At 41.3% G+C, this 22,138-nt stretch overlaps 1 protein-coding gene across 1 annotated transcript in view; it reads left to right on the top strand.

Annotated features, from left to right (window-relative positions):
• The window catches only part of Smc1a (structural maintenance of chromosomes 1A), a 45,033-nt gene extending 34,555 nt beyond the window's left edge, over nucleotides 1-10,478 (top strand). The window contains exons 20-25 of the mRNA XM_027950166.2: nucleotides 1,425-1,581; nucleotides 2,001-2,155; nucleotides 2,261-2,412; nucleotides 3,547-3,616; nucleotides 3,908-4,018; nucleotides 4,448-10,478. Coding sequence (XP_027805967.1) covers nucleotides 1,425-1,581; nucleotides 2,001-2,155; nucleotides 2,261-2,412; nucleotides 3,547-3,616; nucleotides 3,908-4,018; nucleotides 4,448-4,531 — 729 coding nt within the window. The 3' untranslated portion in view covers nucleotides 4,532-10,478. The remainder of the gene's footprint in view (nucleotides 1-1,424; nucleotides 1,582-2,000; nucleotides 2,156-2,260; nucleotides 2,413-3,546; nucleotides 3,617-3,907; nucleotides 4,019-4,447) is intronic.
• The last annotated feature ends 11,660 nt before the right edge of the window (nucleotides 10,479-22,138 follow it).

The raw sequence follows: 22,138 nt of genomic DNA, 5'->3' as shown, positions 1-22,138 counted from the left end.
GGGTGACTTAGTGAGACTTTCAAAATATATATATATATAAAATAAAGGGGGTTTAGCTCAGTGGTAGAGCACCCTGGATTCAATCCCCAGTACCACAAAAAATAAAGCAAGGTACATGGGATGAACTCTAGTTTATATTCCTGTCCCTTTACCTCTCTTTTTTCAATAAATCACCTTTTAATTAGTTTTTGGATTATCCTTTTCTTGTGCTTATATGCTTAAAATACAAATATATTTGCATGCAGATCTATTCATATACCTTACCCATTCTCTTAGATAAAAGATAATAGACTGTTATGCACTTTTCATACTTTACTTAAAAGCCTATCCTGGAGACCACTTCACAGCAATGTATAGCAGTGTTCAAAAGGGCTTTCTAAAATGTAAATATTTAAATCATTTGTGGCCTCTCTTAGGATAATGTCTAAACCTTATAAGACCTTTTGTAATCTGGCTTCCACTTGCCTATCTGGCTTCTCTTCCTGTGCTCTTCCTCAACACATTTGTATGAATTCATGAACATGCTCAAGCATGCACATACATATTGCTACTATTGCCATGTTGATTTTTTTGTTTGCTTTTGAATTTATTAAAGTTAATTACTCTTGAATTATTTTTAATAATAATATTTTTAATAACCCTTCCAGCTTTTGCCTTTGCTCTCAGTCTCAAAAATTGTTCCTTCTCTCTGTCCTCACCCATTCATCCTGTAGGCCTTTGCTTAGCCTGACCCCAGAGCCTGAGTTAGGGGCCCTTCTTTTGTGCTGATTCAGCATTATCTCCCTATCATTGTTTTGCATTAATCCTTTAGAATTCTGATTGTTTAGTTACATGTGTCCACTATTAGCCCCTGAACTCTGTGAACATAAGAACTAGGGTCATAGATCCTGAAAGCCCCAGTGCCTAGCACTTGGTAGGCATTCAGTAAATAGTTATTGATTAAAAGTGGCAGAAAGGCGAAAACGCAGACATATATTACAATAACTATAAGACCTAAAGTCAAACAAGTAAAATTTGCTCAGATGTAGTGATCTAAGCAGAAAATGTGAGTTGTCTTAGTTGTTGTGGAGCTGAAGGAGTCCAGAGCAGCCTGTGGGGGGGCCTGTAGGTCATCCTAGAATGGTACTGGCTCATGGCATGGGCTGAGAGCCAGAGAGGGGCACCATCAGCTGCTTTTCCAGAGACAGAGGGTTTGACAGGGCCTGGGGGAAGGGCTAGAGATGAAAAAGCCGCTTCAGCCTGTAATTTCCAGGGATGGCAGGAGCAATTAACATGGGCAGGATCAGGTGAAAGGAGCCAAGCTGGAGAAGAACTTGCCTTCTACACAGGAGCAGGTGCCCAGGCCCCACTGAGTTCATCATCTCTGAGGGGGTCCCAGCATTGGGACCAGGGCCTCCTTAATATTGCTGGGCCTGGGGTTACAGGATGCCCAGGCTGAGGAGGAAATCAAGCAGGAAATGAACACACTGCAGCAGAAACTGAATGAGCAGCAGAGTGTGCTTCAGCGAATTGCTGCCCCCAACATGAAGGCCATGGAAAAGCTGGAAAGTGTCCGAGACAAGTTCCAGGAGACCTCAGATGGTAAGGTTTGCATTTCTTTTGGGGCCTTCAGTAAGGACAGAAGGCTGCAGGTATTCTAAGGGCCTACTGTTGTATCACAACAGCTTCTGTTTTGGCATGTTTTCCTTATTTAAAACTCCCAGATACCCTAAACTGGGGAGGTTATCTTACTTGCTTTTTAGAAGGTTAAATGACCTGCTAAAGGTCACCAGCTGGTTGACAGTAGAGTCCAGGGAGGAATCCATGTTTCTTCCTTTAGACTGTCCAGCAGCCAGCCCACGGGATACAGATCATTATGAGGCCTTCTTCAGGCATTCCTCTTCCTCTGTGAAATGTTCCTTTTCTGGATAGTCATTTTCAGATCATTCTTGCCAGGGTGTGGTCCTCAACCCTGGCAGAACCCAGGGCACTGAGGAGTTGTCTGTCCTTCCTTCCGGCAGAATTTGAGGCAGCCCGAAAGCGAGCAAAGAAGGCCAAACAGGCTTTTGAACAGATTAAGAAGGAGCGCTTTGACCGTTTCAATGCTTGTTTTGAATCTGTGGCTACTAACATTGATGAGATCTACAAGGCTCTGTCTCGTAACAGCAGTGCCCAGGTAGGCTGGAGCCCCTTACCCAGCCAGCTTCTGCCATCTTCAGTTGCCCTTCCCCTTTAGGGTCCCTGTCTTTCTACCTATCCTGACCCATCTGCCTTCCCTTAGGCATTCTTGGGCCCTGAGAACCCTGAGGAGCCCTACTTGGATGGTATCAACTACAACTGTGTAGCTCCTGGCAAACGCTTCCGGCCTATGGATAACTTGTCAGGGGGGGAGAAGACAGTGGCAGCTCTGGCCCTGCTCTTTGCCATCCACAGGTAAGGCTCTGCCCCCAGGGCAGTTGGTGGAGAGACTAAACTGAGGCCACCAGAGGCTCTGGGGCCCAAGGATATGCAAAGATCTGCAGAGGTGAAAATATTCTGGTGGCATCTGGATTGCATCCCTGTTTCCATGTCTACTACAGCATATCTGGCCTTGGTTTTCCTGGACCTGTCTTCCCCATCCACCTTCATCCACTCAGCATGTTGTCACTGGCCCCTGCATGTATTCAGTCCCACCTTCAGGCTTTTGCTAACCTGGTTGCTGGCTAATAAGCCCTTTCTGTGAAAATCTAGCTTGACTGTCACCTTCCACACCTTCATACCTCCTCATTCTCCTCCCCTTCCTCTAGGAATCCCTGTTTGACCACTGTGGCATACCCTGACCTCCCTCTCCTGAACACCAGTAGTACTTGAGTCTGACCCCTACATAACTTAGTGCTTGATTATACAGCGTCATGCCGTGAACATTTCTTTAGTGCTTCTCTGTGCCAGACCCTGTGGAGGGATTGGGGACACAGATGAGTCAGACATGGTCTCTGGCCTAGAGATGCTCACAGACTAGCGGAAGGCAGACACATAAACAATGTGCTAAGTGTTGTAACTGGGTGAGCGTGGGTGCTGTAGATACATAGAGGAGAGACACCTAACCCAGTCCGGGGGAAGGTGTGGGTGGGCCAGGGAAGGCTTTTGAGGGCAAATAACACTTCAGGAGCAGTATAAAGGATGAGTTATACAGGGAGACCAGCAGGCATTCTAGACCAAGTGTGCTGCATGTGCAGAGGCAAGGAGGCATGGCAGAGCATGGTGTGTTGGGATGGGGTGGACCTCTGGATAGCTTGGTCAGTAAGACCAGAGAGGAGGACAGCTCCATCCCCCAGCCAGCCTGGAAGCTCCTGAGAGGACCCTATTTTTCGTGGTTCTCCAGGATCCTGGGGCACAGGGCTGGGTGCAGAGGAGGGCTCCATTGATGTATTGGCTTTTAGGGGCTCAAGCAACATAAAGACCTGGGTTTTTTAGTTTCTGACGAATTGAAAGGGGAAGCTGACCTGGTTGTTGGGCCTTGGGGCTGTCCCACCGTGCCTTGCCACCCACTTCCCCTCAGTGTCAGCTCACCTACTGGTTCCCTCCCAGCTACAAGCCAGCCCCCTTCTTCGTCCTGGATGAGATCGATGCTGCCTTGGATAACACCAACATTGGCAAGGTGGGTGCAAGGAAGGTGGGGCCTGGGAGGGAGACCCCCCCAGGTCGGGGCTGGGTTTCAGGGAGCAATTCCTGAGTGTGCCTTAGCCGTTCCTGCAGCCTGCTCTCTGTGCCCGGGAGGCTGGGCCCTGGGTTATCCTCAATGTGATAGTCAGTTGCCTTCTCTCAGCCTCTCTTCCTGCCCTGCTCCATCCCCAACCCCTCCCCGCCCACCTACTGGTTCTGACTGGAAAACACAGGGGAGTGTTAGGGCTTGAGCCCTGCTAAGTGCCCGGCGCCTCCCCCCACACAGGTGGCAAATTATATCAAGGAGCAGTCGACTTGCAACTTCCAGGCCATCGTCATCTCTCTCAAGGAGGAGTTCTACACCAAGGCTGAGAGCCTCATTGGAGTCTATCCTGAGGTAGGGCGGGTCTGGCTCAGGAGCCAGTCCCACTCTCTGCCTGACTCCCCAGGGCAGGAAGGGAAGGCTACAGTGGAGGGGCAAGGGGCGGGGGAGCGTAGGGAATCAAGTCCTGCACGGCCATCTGGGCTCCTTGGAGCCCTGCCCTGGAGGCTTAGCCAGCCCAGTTGGGCAAGGCTGTTGCATTTGGGGACAGGTGGAAAGACCAGGAAGAGGCAGCCAGACAGTGGAGAAAGGAGGAGAGTGCAAAAACAGGCAGGGAGAGAAGGCACATGGGACTGAGCACATCGTCTCAACACAGAGAAACATTGCCTGGGCTATGGGCAGATATGTAGGGAGGAGGGTTTGAGGCCCCTGGTCCTGGGGCGCTAGACCCCTCTTAATTCTCTCCTTACAATTTTATTTTTCTTTTTCTCCCTCCTCCTTCAGCAAGGGGACTGTGTGATCAGCAAAGTCCTGACCTTCGACCTCACCAAGTACCCAGATGCCAACCCCAACCCCAATGAGCAGTAGCAGTAGTTCTACCCTCCTGCCCTTTCTGGATTCATAAACTTCCCCTCTACCAATCTGGATATTTGGCACCCAACCTTCCCCTCCCTCCTGGTCCTGTTTGGTGTAGTCATGGGATTTAGGCACTGCTATCAAGCACGAAGAGGAACAGAGGTGATGTTAGGTCTGGAGCAAAAATTCCTGAGCTACAGGGAGCATCCTGGCCTCTGGAAGGAGGTGCTAAGCTGAGCTGAACAGGGCCATCTGTCCATACCACCCCCTCCCAGACCACCCCACCCATCACCCATTAATCATGGGTCCCTTGGGTCCCTGGCCCACTGAGTGAGTGGGTATGTATGTGTGTTTATGTATGTTTGCTTGTGTGCATGTGGGTGTGTTTGCAAAATAATAAAAGATATTGGAGACCTGTTTTAGAAAGAGCCTAGGCTGAATTTGATTCCAAGAGACCTTAGGATGACAGCACCCCAGAGCTGGGCAAAGGTACTTGGTACCTCATAGGAGTCTTAGGCAGTCACTGGAAACTGCCCTCATTTACTTATTCATACGTTCATATATTCATCAGACACATACTGAACACCCTCTATTTGTCAGGCTCTATGCTTAGAATACTAAGTTTAAATCTGACATGATCTCTGTCCTGGTAAGGAGATGTAGTGGATTCATGAATTACAGTGGTTAGCCAATTTGAGAAGAGGATGATCACCTCTAGGTTTCCTGGAGAAGATCATGTTTGAGCTGGACCTTGACAAATTGGTAGGATTTGGTCAGGCACTAGAAGCAGAACATGGGCTCTAGGGCAGACAGTTAGGGGTTCTGGTCCCGAGTCATCACTTAATAGTTGTTTGACCTTTCTGTGCCTCAGTTCCCTCATCTGTAAAATGGGGCTAATAATATTACCTACCTCATAGGATTTAATGATGTCAAGCTCCTCACTGGAGGCATTATCCATGTGGAGCCAACTAGGTGCCGACCCTTCAGAGTACAAGCCTTCTCATGCCTGGACCCTTGAGGGCTTCTGATCCTGGCTTTTAGGGACAGAAGGAACCTCCAAATCTGGGAGGTGTTCTGGTTAATGAGAAAGTTCCAGGGAGATGACAGGGTTTACCTAGTAAGTGGAGGTCCTAAGAAAGCCTGTAGCTTCAACCATGTATAACTGGGTGCTTGGGCCCCAATTTGGGTTGTGAGGAACTAGGAAGAGAGGTAGCCTGGGCCTAATATGTGATGATCCTGTTGGGACCTAACCTCATTAGCTATAAGGACAGGACTGTAGAGGCAGCAAAGCCTGGTGCAATGAGTTCAGCTTTCTTCACTCATTCACGTACATTATCATACTTTTCTTATCCTGATCATGTCTTGCTTTTTTGTTTTTTAAAAATTAAATCAACTGGGGGTGTAGTTTAGTGGTAGAGTACATGCTTAGCATGTGCAGGGCCCTGGGTTTAGGTCCCAGCTGCCCCCCCACCAGAGTTCTAACTACAAAAGTAATGCATGAATCCATTCTCTTAAAGAAATTAGATTGTTGCAGATAAAAGTAGCCTCATTCAACTATAACTACTCCCTTTCCTATTCTTTCCCCTCATAACTGCTGTTATGTTTTTTATGCTTCCATCTAGACTTTGTTTTAATATTTTTACATACATATATGAATTCACTGAAAATATTGTGTCTAATGCAAATGCTATATTGAATTGTTCTCCATTTCTTTGCTTAACAATGTTTTTGAAATCTGCGCATGTTGCTAAGTGTAGCTCAATTCATCCTCTATAATTGCTGTATAGATTGCCATCATATGACTCTACCACATTTTATTTACCCATTTCTCTTATGATGGACATTAAGACTGTTCAAATTTTGCTATTACAAAATACTACATAGGAGCATCCCTGTATCTGTGTGAATGTGTGTCTGTGTGTCTGAAAGTTTACCTGGGTTGATTCCTAGAAGTGGAATTGCAGAGTCATAGGATATTTATATATTTGTGTCTGATAGATATTTCCAAATTGCCCTCCTGTACTATTTACTAAGTATTTTTCCTGAGGTGATCTGAGGTCTAACATTGTTATCTACATCAGTTTCATTCTAAGTAGTGATATCCATGAAGTCACTGGTTTGATATGCTAATTATGTATTTTTCTAATACGTATTAAAAGGCATGACTATCTAAACAAAAAAAAATTGTCTGTGTTCAACCAAAGAAGTCACATACCACCAGTGGTACATGTGCCATAATTTGGCTAATGCTGGCACAGTTCGGGGGCCAGACCTGGTTCAAATCCTAGCCGTAGAAACCTGGGCAAGTTAGATCCTCACTGAGCCTCAGTTTCCTCATTTTATAAAAGGAGATAAATAGAATGGGGCTGGGGTAGTTTAGAGGTAGAGCTCTTGCTTAGCATGTACAAGGCCCAGGGTTTGATCCGCAGCCCTGACGAAAAAATAAAAGGAGATAAATAAACACCTACATTGCATAAGTGAAGGGAGATTATGTAAAATATATTTGAAGCAATTTAGCTGGCATATCTAGATCACCACAGCTTTTTAAAGGTAGTGATTACTATTCTCCCTGCTTTGCAGATGAGAAGACTGAGACCCTAAAAGGGTTTGTGCTTCCGTCACTTACCAGATAACAGTGTGAGCTTGAACCCAGGTCTTCCAATTCATTCTAGTGCTTTTTCCACTATAAAGGTAGTTATCAATCTTGGCTGAACTTATTTGTGAAGCTTTCCCTTTTCCCTTTTTAAATCAAAGCAATATATACACAGGTGATAATAGTACAGAAGGGCTTTAATGAAAAGCGGCAGCTCCCTGCTGCACCCCCACATCCAAAGGATTGTGGAGCTCTTTAAAAATAAATTGCTTTGGTCCCGCCTCTGGAAATCTGATTCAGTAGGTGTGGAAAATAACCTGGGTAACTAGCCCCTACCTCACAGGATAGAAAGGGCTAAGGCCCTGTCACACATGTGCTACAAAGGAGCTTCAAAGACTTATGTCCAAAGGGGGTGGGTGAGGTTCCAGTGGTTTAGTGACAGATCCTAGAGTTCCATTTGGATCTTAGTGCTTGCCTGCTGCTCTTCCCTCTTGTCCCCCAGCGCCTCCTGTCACTGCAAGGCAGTACAAGTCAGTGAAGACTGTGCTCAGAGGAGGGTGGACACCATGGTGTTTATCTAAGAGCAAGCTGGTTCCAAGTAGAATCCCTAGGGCTTGTTGGAGGAACCAAGTTGACTCCCTTATACCCTGGATACACTTGCCTTGGTTTAAGGAGTTATGAGTACTCCACAATAGTATCTTCCTTTAATTGTGTGCTTCACCCTGGGAATCAGTATGGTGCACCAGAAACAAAAAGATGAGTCAAATCATTTTTCTGCCTTTGAGGAGTTGACTATCTAGTTGGGGGACGGGGGAATTCATAAGATGGCCATTAACCATTGGTGATCAGTTCTCTTAATAGAAGTACAGGAGGGGCATCTAGCTTAGGTAGATTCAATGAAGGCATCCTCTAGTTAGGTGGTGACACCTGAATGAGACTTGAGGGACTGACTGGTAGGAATTAAAAGGAAGTAAAAGGGAATCCCAGGTAGTGGAAACAGTATGTATGCACAAAGTCCTGAAGGCAAGAAACAGCAAAGCAATTCAGGAATACTGAAGAATAAAGATCCCTGGGGTAAGGAAAGCTGGAGTTTGGTGGGTCAGTGTGATTTCCAAACTGTACACAGGAAACCCATGGGCCATTCTGGGTCCCAACCTCTAAACAGTTTCACCAAATTTAATTTTCTTAAATGCTTTTAAAGGTCTTATGACTAGTATGCTGCAGACTGGGGCCCGTAGTTTGAAGGTAGTAGGGAAACCATGAAACTATTTTTAAGCAGAGGGCACTCTAGATATGAATTACCTTGTTTCTGGCTAGCCAGCTGGGGTGAAAATGGATTAGATATTCATGCTGGATGCACCTGTGCATGTAAGTTTCCCTGTTATTCAACTTCTTGCACTCTATTATATATTCCCTTATTTTGCTCTAAATAACCTGTATGCACCACAAGGATGAGTCTGGGGATATTTGCTTGCCAGTACATCCCTTGCAGAAAGCAACAGTGCCTGACAAAATAGGCACCTAATAAAATATTTGAATGAATGAATGAATGCATTTGTGAGAAAAGAATGAAGACAGGGTGATTAGTTAGGAGAGACCAAGAAGCCTGCTGTAGAGCAAGGGCAATAGGAATGGAGTGGAAGTGATAAGGTGTGAGCTGTTCAGATGGTGAACTGGACTTGATGACTGATTATTGGATGTGGAGGGTGACTGAGAGGATAGAATGAGTACCCACGAATAGCCAAGATTCCTGCCCTATCCCAGTTGTCTCCTCATCCATCTCTGAATCAGAATCTCCTTCCAGCCTCCTCAGCACCTGGAGCATCTTCCTCAAGTCAGTTCAACATTCTGTGTGCTTTGTGGTCTCTCACTTCTCCCACCCCAGCCATTGATTCATTCATTCAGTTCAATAAATCTTGGCTAAGCACCTCCTATGTACAGTGAGGCTCTTTCAAGCCATGACTCTGACTCCCTCTTTCCTACCTCAAGAGATGTTTTTGAGGGCTTTCCCAGGTAAGACTCATTCCTTATCCAATAACATATAGTGAGATGCCCAAATATTGACCTGCAAGGGAACTGAGAGGCTGCCCAACCCCTTCCTGAGGCCCTCAGAGGGGAATTAGCTTCCTAAGGTTCCACTGCTAGAAAGAGTTGGAGCCAGAACTGGAACCCAAGTTCCCTTTGCACATCACCTCTAGAGCCTCGGTCTTGGTCTGTCCCATTGCAGATCAGGACAGGCAGAGGTGGTCAGGGAGAATGTGGGACTTAGGTTGAGCCATGAAGGTCAATGTACTGTATAGGCTAAACAAGATGCTTGCCAATTACACTGCCCCCTTTTGGAAACCCTCAGCAAACCTGCCATGCCCTCAGTCCTTTATAAGAGGTTTCTTTAGCATAAGTTGCCATGCTCTGTACCATGTGACCTCACAGACCTGGCCATAGATGGCTAGATTTGGATAGTACCTGACTAAAGACGGCCAATCTCTAGGCTAGCCAGAAGCCTATTAGGTGGACTTGGTGTAAGGATTCCGCCTCATAGAGGTGGTGTGTTTCTAATGGCAAATGCATGAAACAATCAGATCTTCAAGGGAGCCTAAATATGAGGTGTTCAGAAGAAGTGGACAATTAGAATTTAATGAGGCAGAAGTGGTGGTGGATGAGGGGTAGCCAGAAACTAAATAGCAAAAGCAAAGAGAAAGCTTTGAAAGTCATAAGTCATGAGATATTTACATTATGAGATCATGGAGCCACAAGTTAACTAAAGCCATGAAGCAGCAAGGCAACAATGGGCCAAAAGGATGTAGAAGCCATGAAACAATAGGAGCCTTGAGGAACAGAATACATGAGCCAAAACTGATCATGTGAGATCCATGAAGCAGCAGAAGGCTTGAAGAGACAAGATGCATGAGGCATCAGAAGCAATGAGACTGCAAGAGCAACGAAGTAGCTGGAACCACGTGGCAGCAAGGCAACAGGAATGGAAGAGGCAGCAGGAGTTAGAATGCAGGCAGAAGCTACAGCAGAGAAGCCATGGATTAATAGGAACTGAAGCCCCAAGAGCCTCAAAGCTGCAGGAGCTGGGAGGCAGCAGAAGCCATGGGCTAGCAATGAGGGAAAGAAGTTAGTCAGTAGCAGTAGGAGGAGTATAAATACAGCCATAAAGTAGTTGAGTCACCATTTTGGGAAGCACTAGAGAAGGTAGCAACAGATGCCTGCAGCTGAGGGGGTGACAAGATAAGCCAGGCTCTAGAGCTGCTTTGGATCATGAACCATTTTCAAGTTTCTGTTCTTCAGCAAGGCTGCCTGTGTAACTGTTCTTGTCTTCCTTATTTCCTTGTGAATGCTTTAATAAATCCCAATCACTAACTTGAATGTGTCTTTGTTTCTTACAATCTAAAAGAGGTTAACACTGTGGTGTGCAGTTCAGATGGGTGGAGAGCAGGGCTAAGATTTTTCTGGTGGGTTTGAAGCAAGATGTGAAGGTAGGAATTCATTCTCATGCCCTTACCGGCATATGCATTTTTCATTCACTTATTGGCTAATTTTTCTCATGCATCTACTTATCATTTGTTCATTCATTATTTATGCACTAACTCATACCTTATTCACTTTTTTATTCATGCATATGATATATGAGCATTTATTCATTCATTTGTTTTTTGCTGTATTCACTCACATCATTTTTCCATCCATTTATTCTACAAATATATTTTGAATTCCTGCTGCATGTCAGGCCCTGTACTAGGTTCTGGGGAATTACCCTTCTGGGAATTTTCAGTTTAATTGGGGACTCAAATAATCAGGTAAGTGCACTAAGTGTGGTAGGTGATACAACAGAAGTCTAGTTGAGGCAAAGTGAGCATATAGGAAATATTGGATGGTTCTTCCTGGAGTGGGGCAGGTTGGAGGAATTAGAAAAGCTTTTATAGAGGAAGGGGTACTGGAACTGAGTCTTGTTTACCATGTGGGAAAAAGAATGAATATTCCAAGCAGAAGAGTTGCCTAAGCAAAGTTGTATGGATAGATTTAGAGTATTACCCATTGCAGTGGAAGAAGTGCTGGAAGTCAGGTAATGAAGTTTATCTTTGATCCCATGAACAATGGGAAGCTGTAGTAGGGTTTGTAGCAGGGGAGTGACAGATTAGTATTAGAAATCTCAGACTGGTAGTGAAAAGATTGGGGGCATGAAATATTGACCTAAATAATGTAGGTTTATAATATATGCAAAGTGTATGTAAATATCATTCATAATTGGAGGCATGAATGAGTACTTATGGAAGCCCTTGAGGAGGGAGAGGTATTCTATGAGGGGACTCTAAAAACATTTAGGAAGAGGTGGAATTATTCAGTTAAGCTTTAAAGAGTAGGGAGGATCCCAATTGGTGGAGATCTGGAAAGACTTTCCAGGCCTGTTGAGATGAGATGTAAGGAGATGAGAGTAGATATGCCATGTTTGGGCTAACATTCCAGTTTGGAGCAGGGGCTGCTTTTAAGGGAGAGGCAGAAGAGAAACTGCAGGGTTTCCCAAACTATATTATATTCTGCTGCAATAGTTCTGGAAGGACAAGGAAATTTGGTGGGGAGGGGAGTCATGGATAAGAGTGTTGCTTTGATTTTTGGATGATTTTTGTTTTGTTTTTTGCTTTTTAAAACTAATTTTTTTTCCTTAAAGTTCATTTTATTTAAAAAAATATTATTTTAAAATAGAAGTAATACATGCATGTTATAGTAAAATCAAATCATATGGAAGGACTTATAAAAAGCAAGAGTTTGCACTGCCCCACACATTCCCACTCCCACTCTTACTTTCAGCACCCACTTTCAGTTATTTCTTCCCATTGTTATCTTCATATCTAAATAATATGTGGGCATTTTTTAAATTATCAGTTTTAGACATTACATACTGATATCCTCTGTGACAGATAAGAATTTAGATCATTTATACCAAACTCTCTTTCTGCTTCTAATATAGTTAAGTTTATTGGTTAACTTTTGGAATTTATTTAACAACTTTGTATTTTGTTCCATGAACTAGAGACAATATGTCTTGATTAGTACTTTGCTAGATGAGAAAATAGACTTTTCTTTTAGCCCTCATTCCCACTGTTAACCTCCCAACTTCTGTCATCTAGCTTTTTATATTGTCAAAGCTGACAACATTGAATTCTGTAAACATGACTCAGGGGTTTGGTTTGGTTTTGGTATTTTTACTATTATTTGATTCTAAAAGTTGAAAAGCAGTAAATAGCTATTAATATCAATATGACTATAAATATTTTTACTTTGTTTTAAAATCTTGAGACAGGGTCTCAGTGGCCCAGTCTAGACTTGAAGTTATAATCCTCCTGCGTCAGCCTTTCCAGTCACTGGGATTACAGGTGCACACCACCATACCTGGCTATATATTCTTCCTTTTAGGGCCAAGAAGTTTTATGATTTTTTCTTACAACAATTTTTCTTTTCTGAAGTTTCTAACTTTTCTTATTTTACTATTTTATTTGATTTATATTCCATTTTTTCCTTTCAAAATTCCTATTAACTCTCTGAATTACACCAATTCTACTTTATGTCTCCTAGAAGACCTTCTTCCTAGAGCCCTTCATTCCCTTTTCAAATCTGGAAGTTATTTTCTAAGGCCTAATTCATAGCTTATCATTTTTGGATTTCCCTTCACTGCTTTCCATGATTATATCCACTATTTACTAATTCCCAGGGTTTTTGTTTTGTTTGTTTTTCCCATCAATTTGATGAAGCACATCCTTAAGTAACTTTCTCAGAAAAGCTGTATAGAAAGTCATATTCTTGAGTTTTTGCATATGTAGAAATACCTTTATTCCATCCTCACCTTAATTATAAAATTCAGTATCATTTTCCCATGTAATTTTGAAGGCATTGCTCCACTTTCTTCTAGCATCCAGTTTTGATGATAAGTCGCCTTAGAATCACAAATTCAAGGTCAGTGTTGGCAAATTAGTAAGACCCGATCTCAAAGGAAAAAATAAAAAGAACTGCAGATGTAGCTCTGGTAAATTGCCCCTGGGTTTCATCCTCAGTACAGAACAAATAAAAATCTGATTATTAGTCATAGATTTACTGCTTTGTATATATCTATCCTCATCACTTTTTCTCCTCTCCTTTCAGGACCCCAAGCACACAAATGTTGGATCTTTTCTAATTGTCTCACAGGTCCCTGAGGTTGTGTTCATTTTTCCCCAGTCTACTTTTTTCTGTTTTCCAGATTGGGTAATTTCTATTGTTCTATCTTCAAGTTAACTGATTTTTTCCTGTGTCCTTTCCATTTTGCTGTTAGTCCAACCACTGAAGTTTTTACTTTTCAGTCCTAAATTATCCATATGGGTTTTCTTTATATCTTTCACTTCTTTGTAGAGTTCCTACTTTTTCATTTGTTTTGAACATGTTGCTAGTTTGTTGATGCATTTTTTATGGTAGCTTGTCAGATCATTTTAACATCTCTGTCACCTCAGTGTTGGGGTCTGTTGAGTGTCTTTTCTCATTTAAGTTAGATTTCCCTGGTTCTTGGTATGATGAGTGATTTTCAGTTGAAACCTGGGCATTTGGCAATTGTGTTATAAGATACTGAATATATATATATATATATATTTTTTTTTTGAGGTAGTGGGGATGGAACCCAGGACGTTGCATATGCTGCAAGCACTCTACTATTGAGCTACATCCACAACCAAGATGCTAGATCTTATTTAAATATTCTGTTTTAGCTTCCCTCCTCCAACACCACTCTGGCAGTGGAAGAGGGGACACTGCCTCATTAATGTCAGGTGGGTGTTCAAATCCAAGTACCCACTCTCCATTGAAACTGTAGGGAGAGTTTCCTCCTTAGTGATATGTGGGGATAGGAGTTCCAGCTACCTATGCAACCTTCTTTGACCATACCTCAGTGGGAAGAGAGAGGGACAATCCATTTACAAACAGTGGGGGTGGAAGTCTAGGTTCCCTTATTGGTCTTTATACTAGTGCAGTGAGTGTGAGGCCACAGCTTTGTTCTATGGTTCTTGAGTGGAGTAGAGCAGTTATTTTCTAGTTGATGGCTTTTCTGACCATAATTCTGGGATAGCTGAGGTGAAAACTAAAATAACTTACCACCCTGTCACTTCTCTACTATCTGGTTCCCTACCACATTTGCCACCATCTTTCCACTTTTCTGAGTCTCTTGTTTACATATAATGTTGAAAGACTTTAATTGTAGTTTGTGGGAAGAATGGGAAAAGTATTTCTTTTACTTCATTTACCCCTTTCCTGTTATTTTTAAACAATTTTATTTTTGGTGTTCTAAAGTTTCATAATTATGTGCTTCAGTTTGGGATCTTGTGTCATTCATTGGCCTGATCACATTTTACATCCTTTTATTTCCCTTTAACTCTGGAAAATTCTCTTATATTGTTCCCTTGATATATTTTTCTTCTTTATTTTTTTTTCTCTTCTGGAAATAAAGTTGGGTGATGGAATTCACAGATATGTCTTTTACAATTTTTTATCCATTATCTCCTGTTTTCCATCTCTCTCCCTTTTTTTCTTTCTCCTTCCCACTCCCCTTCCTCCCTTGCTTTCTCTCTTCCTTTTTTTTTTTTTTTTGTTTCCTTCTGGGGGAAGATTAACATTATCTCTCAACCCTTCTGTTGCATTTCTTTTTATTTGACAATACATTTATTTTAAATTTCCAAGTATTCATTCATTTATCTTTTCCTTTTGGTAGCGGGGTACTGGGGATTGAACTCAGGAGCACTCGACCATTGAGCCACATCCCCAGCCCTATTTTGTATTTTATTTAGAGACAGGGTCTCACTGAATTGCTTAGCGCCTCACTGTTGCTGAGGTTGGCTTTGAACTGACGATCCTCCTGCTTCAGCCTCCCGAGCTGCTAGGATTACAGGCGTACACCACCATGCCCAGCTATCTTTTCCTTTCTTATAGCATCCTGTTCTTGTTTTATGGATGTATTATAATCTTGAATCTGAGATAATACAGGTATTTTTATATCTCCTTCTATTCTTTGAAATATCTATTTCATTTGGGATTGTTTTTTTTCCCCTTGATTGCTTATTTTGGTCTCTTTATTACATGTTACAGTCTATTCTCAAAGAAATCCTGATGATCCATGGTTGTTTACTGGTATTTTTAAACGTAGCAATGAAAATCTGATTGGAAACTGTGTATGGGGGCAGTGCTAAGCAACTGGTGATTTTCCTTTAGGATAATTAAAGAAAAGCTGACTGCTGTGCTACAGACTCCCTGAATGGCCAGAATGTTAAGGTCTTTTCTCTGAAATCGTTCAGTTCCTTAGAGAAGAACCCTCTGGTTTTGGACTAATGGGTAGACACCTGGCTGCTTTGAATTGTACACAGGGCAATGGGTTGATGGTTTGATATACAGCCTTCCCTGTTTTCAGCCCTACATCCCACTCCTAACCCTTCATCATACTTGGCATTGTCAAGACCCAAGACTCTCCAGGCTTCTGCAGAGAAAGACCAACTCCTTCCTCAGAGACATCTCCTCCATACATACTCCAGGCTATGGCTCCCTTCACCATGCTTCATCAGTCACCATTTCTCCATTTACTTCTTATCTTCCAGAAATTTGTTGAAATCTCTTTTGTGGATGGACCTGCTCCCATTCTCTTCATCATTGTGTTTTTATACTTTTTTTTTTTTTATTCCTTTATGGTCATTTTAACAGGATCTCAGGAGGGAGTGGAGATAAATACATGGTAAGTCTGTCATCTTGACCTGAAAATCTACTAGTCTACCTTTAACTGTTTTTAGTTTTTCTGGTGATTATCCTCATATCTCTAAATAATATACATATATTCTATTTATCAACTTATCTATCAATTTTAGTCATTGTCTGTTGATGACCTGCTATTTATGCCAACAAACTACTCTCCTCCTATGCCTTCAGTATAGAGATGTCGCCAGTTATATATCCTCTATTCCTTACCTTTTAACCTTTAACTAATAGATTTCTATTTCTTAATTCTGTCTTCTTTACTTTTATATTAACAAGGTTAATAATATTTTAACATTCTGTCTGTAACCATAATTAAGTCATCTGTACTTTGTTGATAGTTCATTCTAAAAGTTTAAATTCAATAAAGTGTTTCTGCTTTTATGATTATGTAAATATTGTTCCATAAAGATCCAATAGGATTACATTTCTTTCTGTATACAGTATTTTTTCCTGTAGTTTCTAAATGCCTTTCTTTTTTCCCTTGCATTGCCTGACTTTATCATCTTCTCAATTTATTTCAAATTCTCAAGGAAAGTATAAAATCATTTGAATCCCCTTTTTCCCCAGATACCTTCCTCCTGGAGCCTCCGTCTTCCTGCTCCAATTTGGACTGATTGCTCTGTAGGCCTGCGGCACAGCTGTCATCCTGGGACGTCCCTTCATTACTCTTCTGGGTTGGACCCAATCTTTCTTGGACCCCATATCTTCCTCTTTCTTAATTATTCCCTTGTAGTGGACATTGTGGTTATTTTCCAACATCCATTCCACTTCTCCCCCATTGTATAACAACTGTGCAATTTGAGTGGGATTGACCCCACCAGCAGCTCTAGGTATAGGCCTTCATTGGTATAAATTGATCTGAGTAATTTCATCCCCCAGCTAAGTGATGATTGGTTCAGGGATGATCCAGTCACACTGAGGCTTAGGAATTTTGTTCAGCTTTAGAGGGAAGAGATAGCCCCTCTTCCCTGTATATGAACAAAGAAGCATGTGGCTTTGTTGCTGCTGTTTGCCATGTTGTGAACATGTAGAAGGCTTACCTGAGGATGGAACTGACAAGTGGAGGAGGCAGAACCAAGAGAATCACAAAGAAATGGAACCATATTCCAGATCGTACCAGACCTGAAGTCTCCCCACCTATGGACTCCTAAGTTAAGTGAGCCAATAAATTGCATTTACTTTTTAAGCCAGTTTGAGTTGGGTTTTCTATTGTTTATACCTGAAAGCATTTTAATTTGTTTTTGGTGTCTCCCTTTGGAAAGGATGAGTACAGATTTGGTGATTTGAGGTATATTGTCACATGGAAGCATTTTTTCAAAGTGTAAATATGGGAGAAAGGATATATGTGGGTGTAGGACAACCAAGTGAACTCTAATGTTGGCTTAGTATCTAAATCCTATTACCATTTTGGGGACATTCCCCCCTAGTGGGAGTCTTGGTCCCCGGATTTTCTCCTATGGGAACTAAAGGTGGTCAAATAGTTCCTCTCCCTGTCCAGCAGGTAATAAGGGCTGAATACTCTGTTCACAGCTTTCAATCTGGAGTCAGCAACACACAGAAACCAGAAATACACAAATTAACAGAATGATAATAGATGAAGAGACTATATTTGTAATGTTTTAAATTGACAGAAGATTGATCAATAAAAAAAGGAGATAGTAAACCCATCAGGAAAGTGATCATAGGATATGAAGAGTAATTTACACAGGTAGAAACTTGAATATATTAAGAAATTTTCAACTCTGCTAATAATTAGAGAAATGAGAATTAAAATAACAGTGAGAAATCACTATAAAAGTGGTAACATGTAGAAAGTTAAATATTATCATTTGCTGATGAGGAAATGTGAGAAAAAGGACAATTATCGATGGGAGCATAAACTGGTACAGCTATTCCAGAGCAGTTTGGCAGTCTCTTACAACATTAAGTATGTATATACCATGCAATCCAGAAATCCTATTCCCCAGTGTATATTCTAGAGAAATTCTCACACAGGTCCTAAGGAAATAGAATTGAGGTTGTTTATTGCAGCATTGTTTGTGGTAGTGGAAATTGGAAGCAATCTAAGTGTCACCATGGGACTGGATAAGCAAACTGAAGTATATCCATAGGATGGAAAAGTATAAAACAATTAAAAGCAGTAAGCTACATTTACATATAGCCACATGAGTAGATCCCCAAACCTAGTTTTGAATGAAGAAAGCAAGAAACAGTAAGATTTATAGCATAATATTTATATAAATGTAAAACAACAGTGTGTATTTTCATGGGTATGCATATATCTAAATAAACATATGGAAGATGGATCCAAAGGATAAACACATTAATTACACTGGAGAGGTTCACCACAATGGACAGGAGAATGGAAGTGAGCATGGGAACTGAGAGGGCAAAATAATAAAGGAAAAGAACAGCCACATAATGCACAATGAATCAATGATTATGATTAACTGAACCCTGAAGTCCACAACAAAGAAGGCAAAGTAACAGATGCAAGGATGTAGAGTTCACGTGCAGTGGCATATGATGGTAGGTAGCATCATGTGCACTGGGAGCAGCAGTGGGGGTGGCAGTGGTTGCCTTCCTACAGTAGGACCTTAGCTTTCGTTTCTCCTGCCTAGCCTCTGCCCACTTTCTTAGCCCGATTCTTTGGACTCCTGTGAGTTACCTGATAACCTTGCAATAAATACCTTTTCTGCTTAAGTTTACCAGCATCGTTTCCGTTATTTGCATCCAAGAATCCTGACTGATAGATCATGCATTTTGTTGGAGAAGAATACTCAAATAACTTCTTGAAAAAGGTAAATTTCAGGCTCTTTAAATGTCGGAAACATGTTATTTTTACCATCATACTTCATTGATAGTTTGGTTTTAGAATTTTATGTTAAAATAATTTTTCCTCTGAATTTTGAAGGTATTACTTTTAACACATGGTGTTTCTGATTAGAAGTCAGATGTTAACATTATTTTCATTCCTTTGGTGGCAACCTGTTTTCACCACTTCTGGGAGCTTATGTTTTTTTTTTTCCTTAGTTGATGTTTTGAAATGCCACAGTAATATGTCCAGATGTGTGTTTTCCCCCATCTATTTTGCCAAGCACCAAAAGAGTGGGTCCTTTTAGACTTATATCCCTCTATTCTGACAAATTAGTCTTTTATTTCTTTGCTAATTTTCTTTATTTTGTCTATTCTTTTTATGACTCCTATTAGTTGGATGTTGATCTTCTTGGATGGCTTGTCTTTGCCTCTTTATTTTCTCTCATAATTTATCATCCCCCCATAAGTGTGTTTCTGTCTGTCCATTACTCTCAATTTCTAGGCCTTCATTTTTCACTTGTTTATTTTTTTTTAATGTGATGCTGAGGATCAAACCCAGGGTCTCGCACATGTGAGGTAAGCGCTCTACTGCTGAGCCCCAGCCCCAGCCCAATATGCCTTCATTTTTAAATTCTGTATGCTGGGTCTTTTTTTTTTTTAACTTTATCTTTTATTGGACTTTTTAATTTTGGCAGTCATTTTTAACTTCTAAGCATTCTTTCTTATTCTCCAAAGGTACCTTTAAAAATATTTTAACTGACATATAGTAATTGCATACATTTATGGGATATGGTGTGACATTTCAATACATGTATACAATGTGTAACAATCAGATCAGGGTAATTGGCATATCCATCACCTCAAACATTTATCATTTCTTTGTGTTGGGAACATTCAAAATCCTCTCTACTAGCTATTTTGAAACGTACAATTAAATGTTGTCAACCATAGTTACCCTACTGTGCCATAAAATGTGAGGAGTTATTCCTCCTATTCACCTCCCCTCTCTACCTGTTAATCATACTCTCTACATACTCCCCCACACACACTTCCCAGTCTCCAGTAACCCAGAGGGGTCTTTTTCATAGCATCCTTTTTTCATTTTTTTAATAGGTGCAATATCTTCTTTGTATGTGTGCTTAATAGTACTTTACTGGAATCTTGGGGATAACAGCAGATAATTAGCAGGCCAGAAAGGAAAAATTAAAATGGATAACAGATATTACCTCTCCAAGAGAATGTCACTCATGCCCCTCTGGTGGCGGGGGGGGGGGCTGCTTCCTGGCTGTCCGTCTCCATAGACCCCTAACCTGATAGCCTGTATGGCTCAGATTATCTTCCACCAACTATATAGTTTTAGCCATGTGCTTCCCACCTGCATTACAGAGCCCCAGCTTTCACCTTGGCATCAGAGAAGAGGTCATTTTCCCATTCCTTACTCCCAGACTAGCTCATTTCCTGCTCCAACATAGCTCTCCATATGTTTATGTTCTTTCTGGTACATTTTCATACCCACCTTACAATGGTGACCCTGGTCCCCGTGGCCCACACATGGTGATCACAGTAGTCAGCAGCACATTTCACAGAGTGGATGGTTTATTAGTTATATTAACAATATTTGTAGTGGAACCAATAATCCAAATCTCATTCCTCTTTACAGGGATCCCTCCAACAGAAGTCAGTCAACAGCTGCTCAAATGTGCATGTCTCCTAATGTACATTTCTCAAAAACAAATAATAATTTTCAGTGACAGTCCAGTCCAAACCCATGTTTAAGATTTTAAAAAATTAACTCAGTGGAAGCAGAATACTCCTAACCTATACTCAGATTATGTCACTACATGGAACAGTTAACATTTTAATCATGGTGGATAATATTTGCTTACTCTGTACCCAGCACTTGAATTGCCTTCATTTTATAAAGAAGGAAAGTGAAGCTCCCAGGTGTCATTCGCCCAAGGTCACAGAGCTAATAAATGGCAGACAGGAAATTGCACCAGGACATTCTAACCACAGGCAATCCACATAACTGCTACACAGAGCTGCCCTGTTTTCCACCAGCCAAATTCAGAATAATGGTGATAGCACAATTTTCTCTGTTTGATGGGTAGATACCTAAGATTAAGTGATTAGCCTATTCAGGTAGGTTTGCTTCCATGGTGAACGGATGCCCATTGCTCTGGAGACAGAAAACTACTACCAACTTTTAATTTCTAAACTTTTTTGTTTGTTTTATGGTACTGGGGATTAAACCCAGGAGCACTTTACCACTGAGCTAAATCCCTAAACTTTTTTTTCATAGAAACCATAACTTTATTTTTTCATTTTTCCAAAATAATAAATATAGTTTAAAAAATAAACTAGGGGCTAGGGTTGTAGCTCAGTGGTGGAGCGCTTGCCTAGCATTTGTGAGGCACTGGGTTTGATCCTCAGCACAACATAAATATAAATAAATAAAAATAAAGGTATTGTGTCCATCTACAATTAAAAAATATTTTTTTAAAAAATAAACTATTACTAAACCTACTAAAACCCAACAATATCCTGCCTTACTCCTTCTGACTGCAAGTCTTATTTCCTAGAGGCAACGACTATCAACTATTCAACTATTTTAACTATTATTTTGTTTGTTTGTTTTTTGCTGCTGCTTCTGGCTTTTATTATTCCAAACCCAATTCTCCCTTGCTCAGAGGCTTTCTTAGCCTCCTTTGCAGCTAAGAATGGTTATACGACCTAGCTATAGCCAATGAGATGTTTGCTGAGGCCTTCTGGGAAAGCTTTGATTTCCTGAGCAAAGAGACTCACATAGCTGATCTTGTCCCCTCCCTTCTTGTTTCTGCCTGGAATATAGTTGTACTGCCTGGAGCCATGACAGCCATCTTGTGAACATGAAGAGATGAGCATGAGGATGAAGACAATACATTAAAGAAGAAAAAATTAGAAGGAATTTGCTTCCCCACCAGGCAGCTGAACCCATGTAACACTTCCTGTTAATTTAAAAAGTGAATGAATGAATAAATAAAGCCTTATGTGTCTAAGCCATTGTCAGTTGGGTATTTTTGTTGCTTGTATCTGAAAGGATTTTTAACTGATGGACCACAGTGATTTTTTATAATATGCTTACACTATTTTTACTTAGCCATTTGAAATATTATCTCTTGATATCACATAAGGTGGATGAGGATTTTTATCCCCCTCCATATACACCACTATTTCCTTCCCTTCTTTTTTTCTAGTATGTGTGTGTGTGTGTGTGTGTTGCTAAGGATGGAACTCAAGACCTCACACATGCTGGGCAAGTGCTGTACCACTAAGCTATATCCCCAGTCTTCTTCTGTCTAACATGTTTATCTCTCAATTCCTAATAAATTAGTATTCACTACAAAGCTAAGGAATGTGCTATTATTACCTGGATTATTTTTTGAATTCTCTTTTGTTTTCCTGAA

This window comes from Marmota flaviventris, chromosome X (genome assembly GCF_047511675.1).
Source record: "Marmota flaviventris isolate mMarFla1 chromosome X, mMarFla1.hap1, whole genome shotgun sequence".
Taxonomy (NCBI): Eukaryota; Metazoa; Chordata; class Mammalia; order Rodentia; family Sciuridae; genus Marmota; species Marmota flaviventris.
This window is presented reverse-complemented; position numbering and strand designations above follow the sequence as displayed.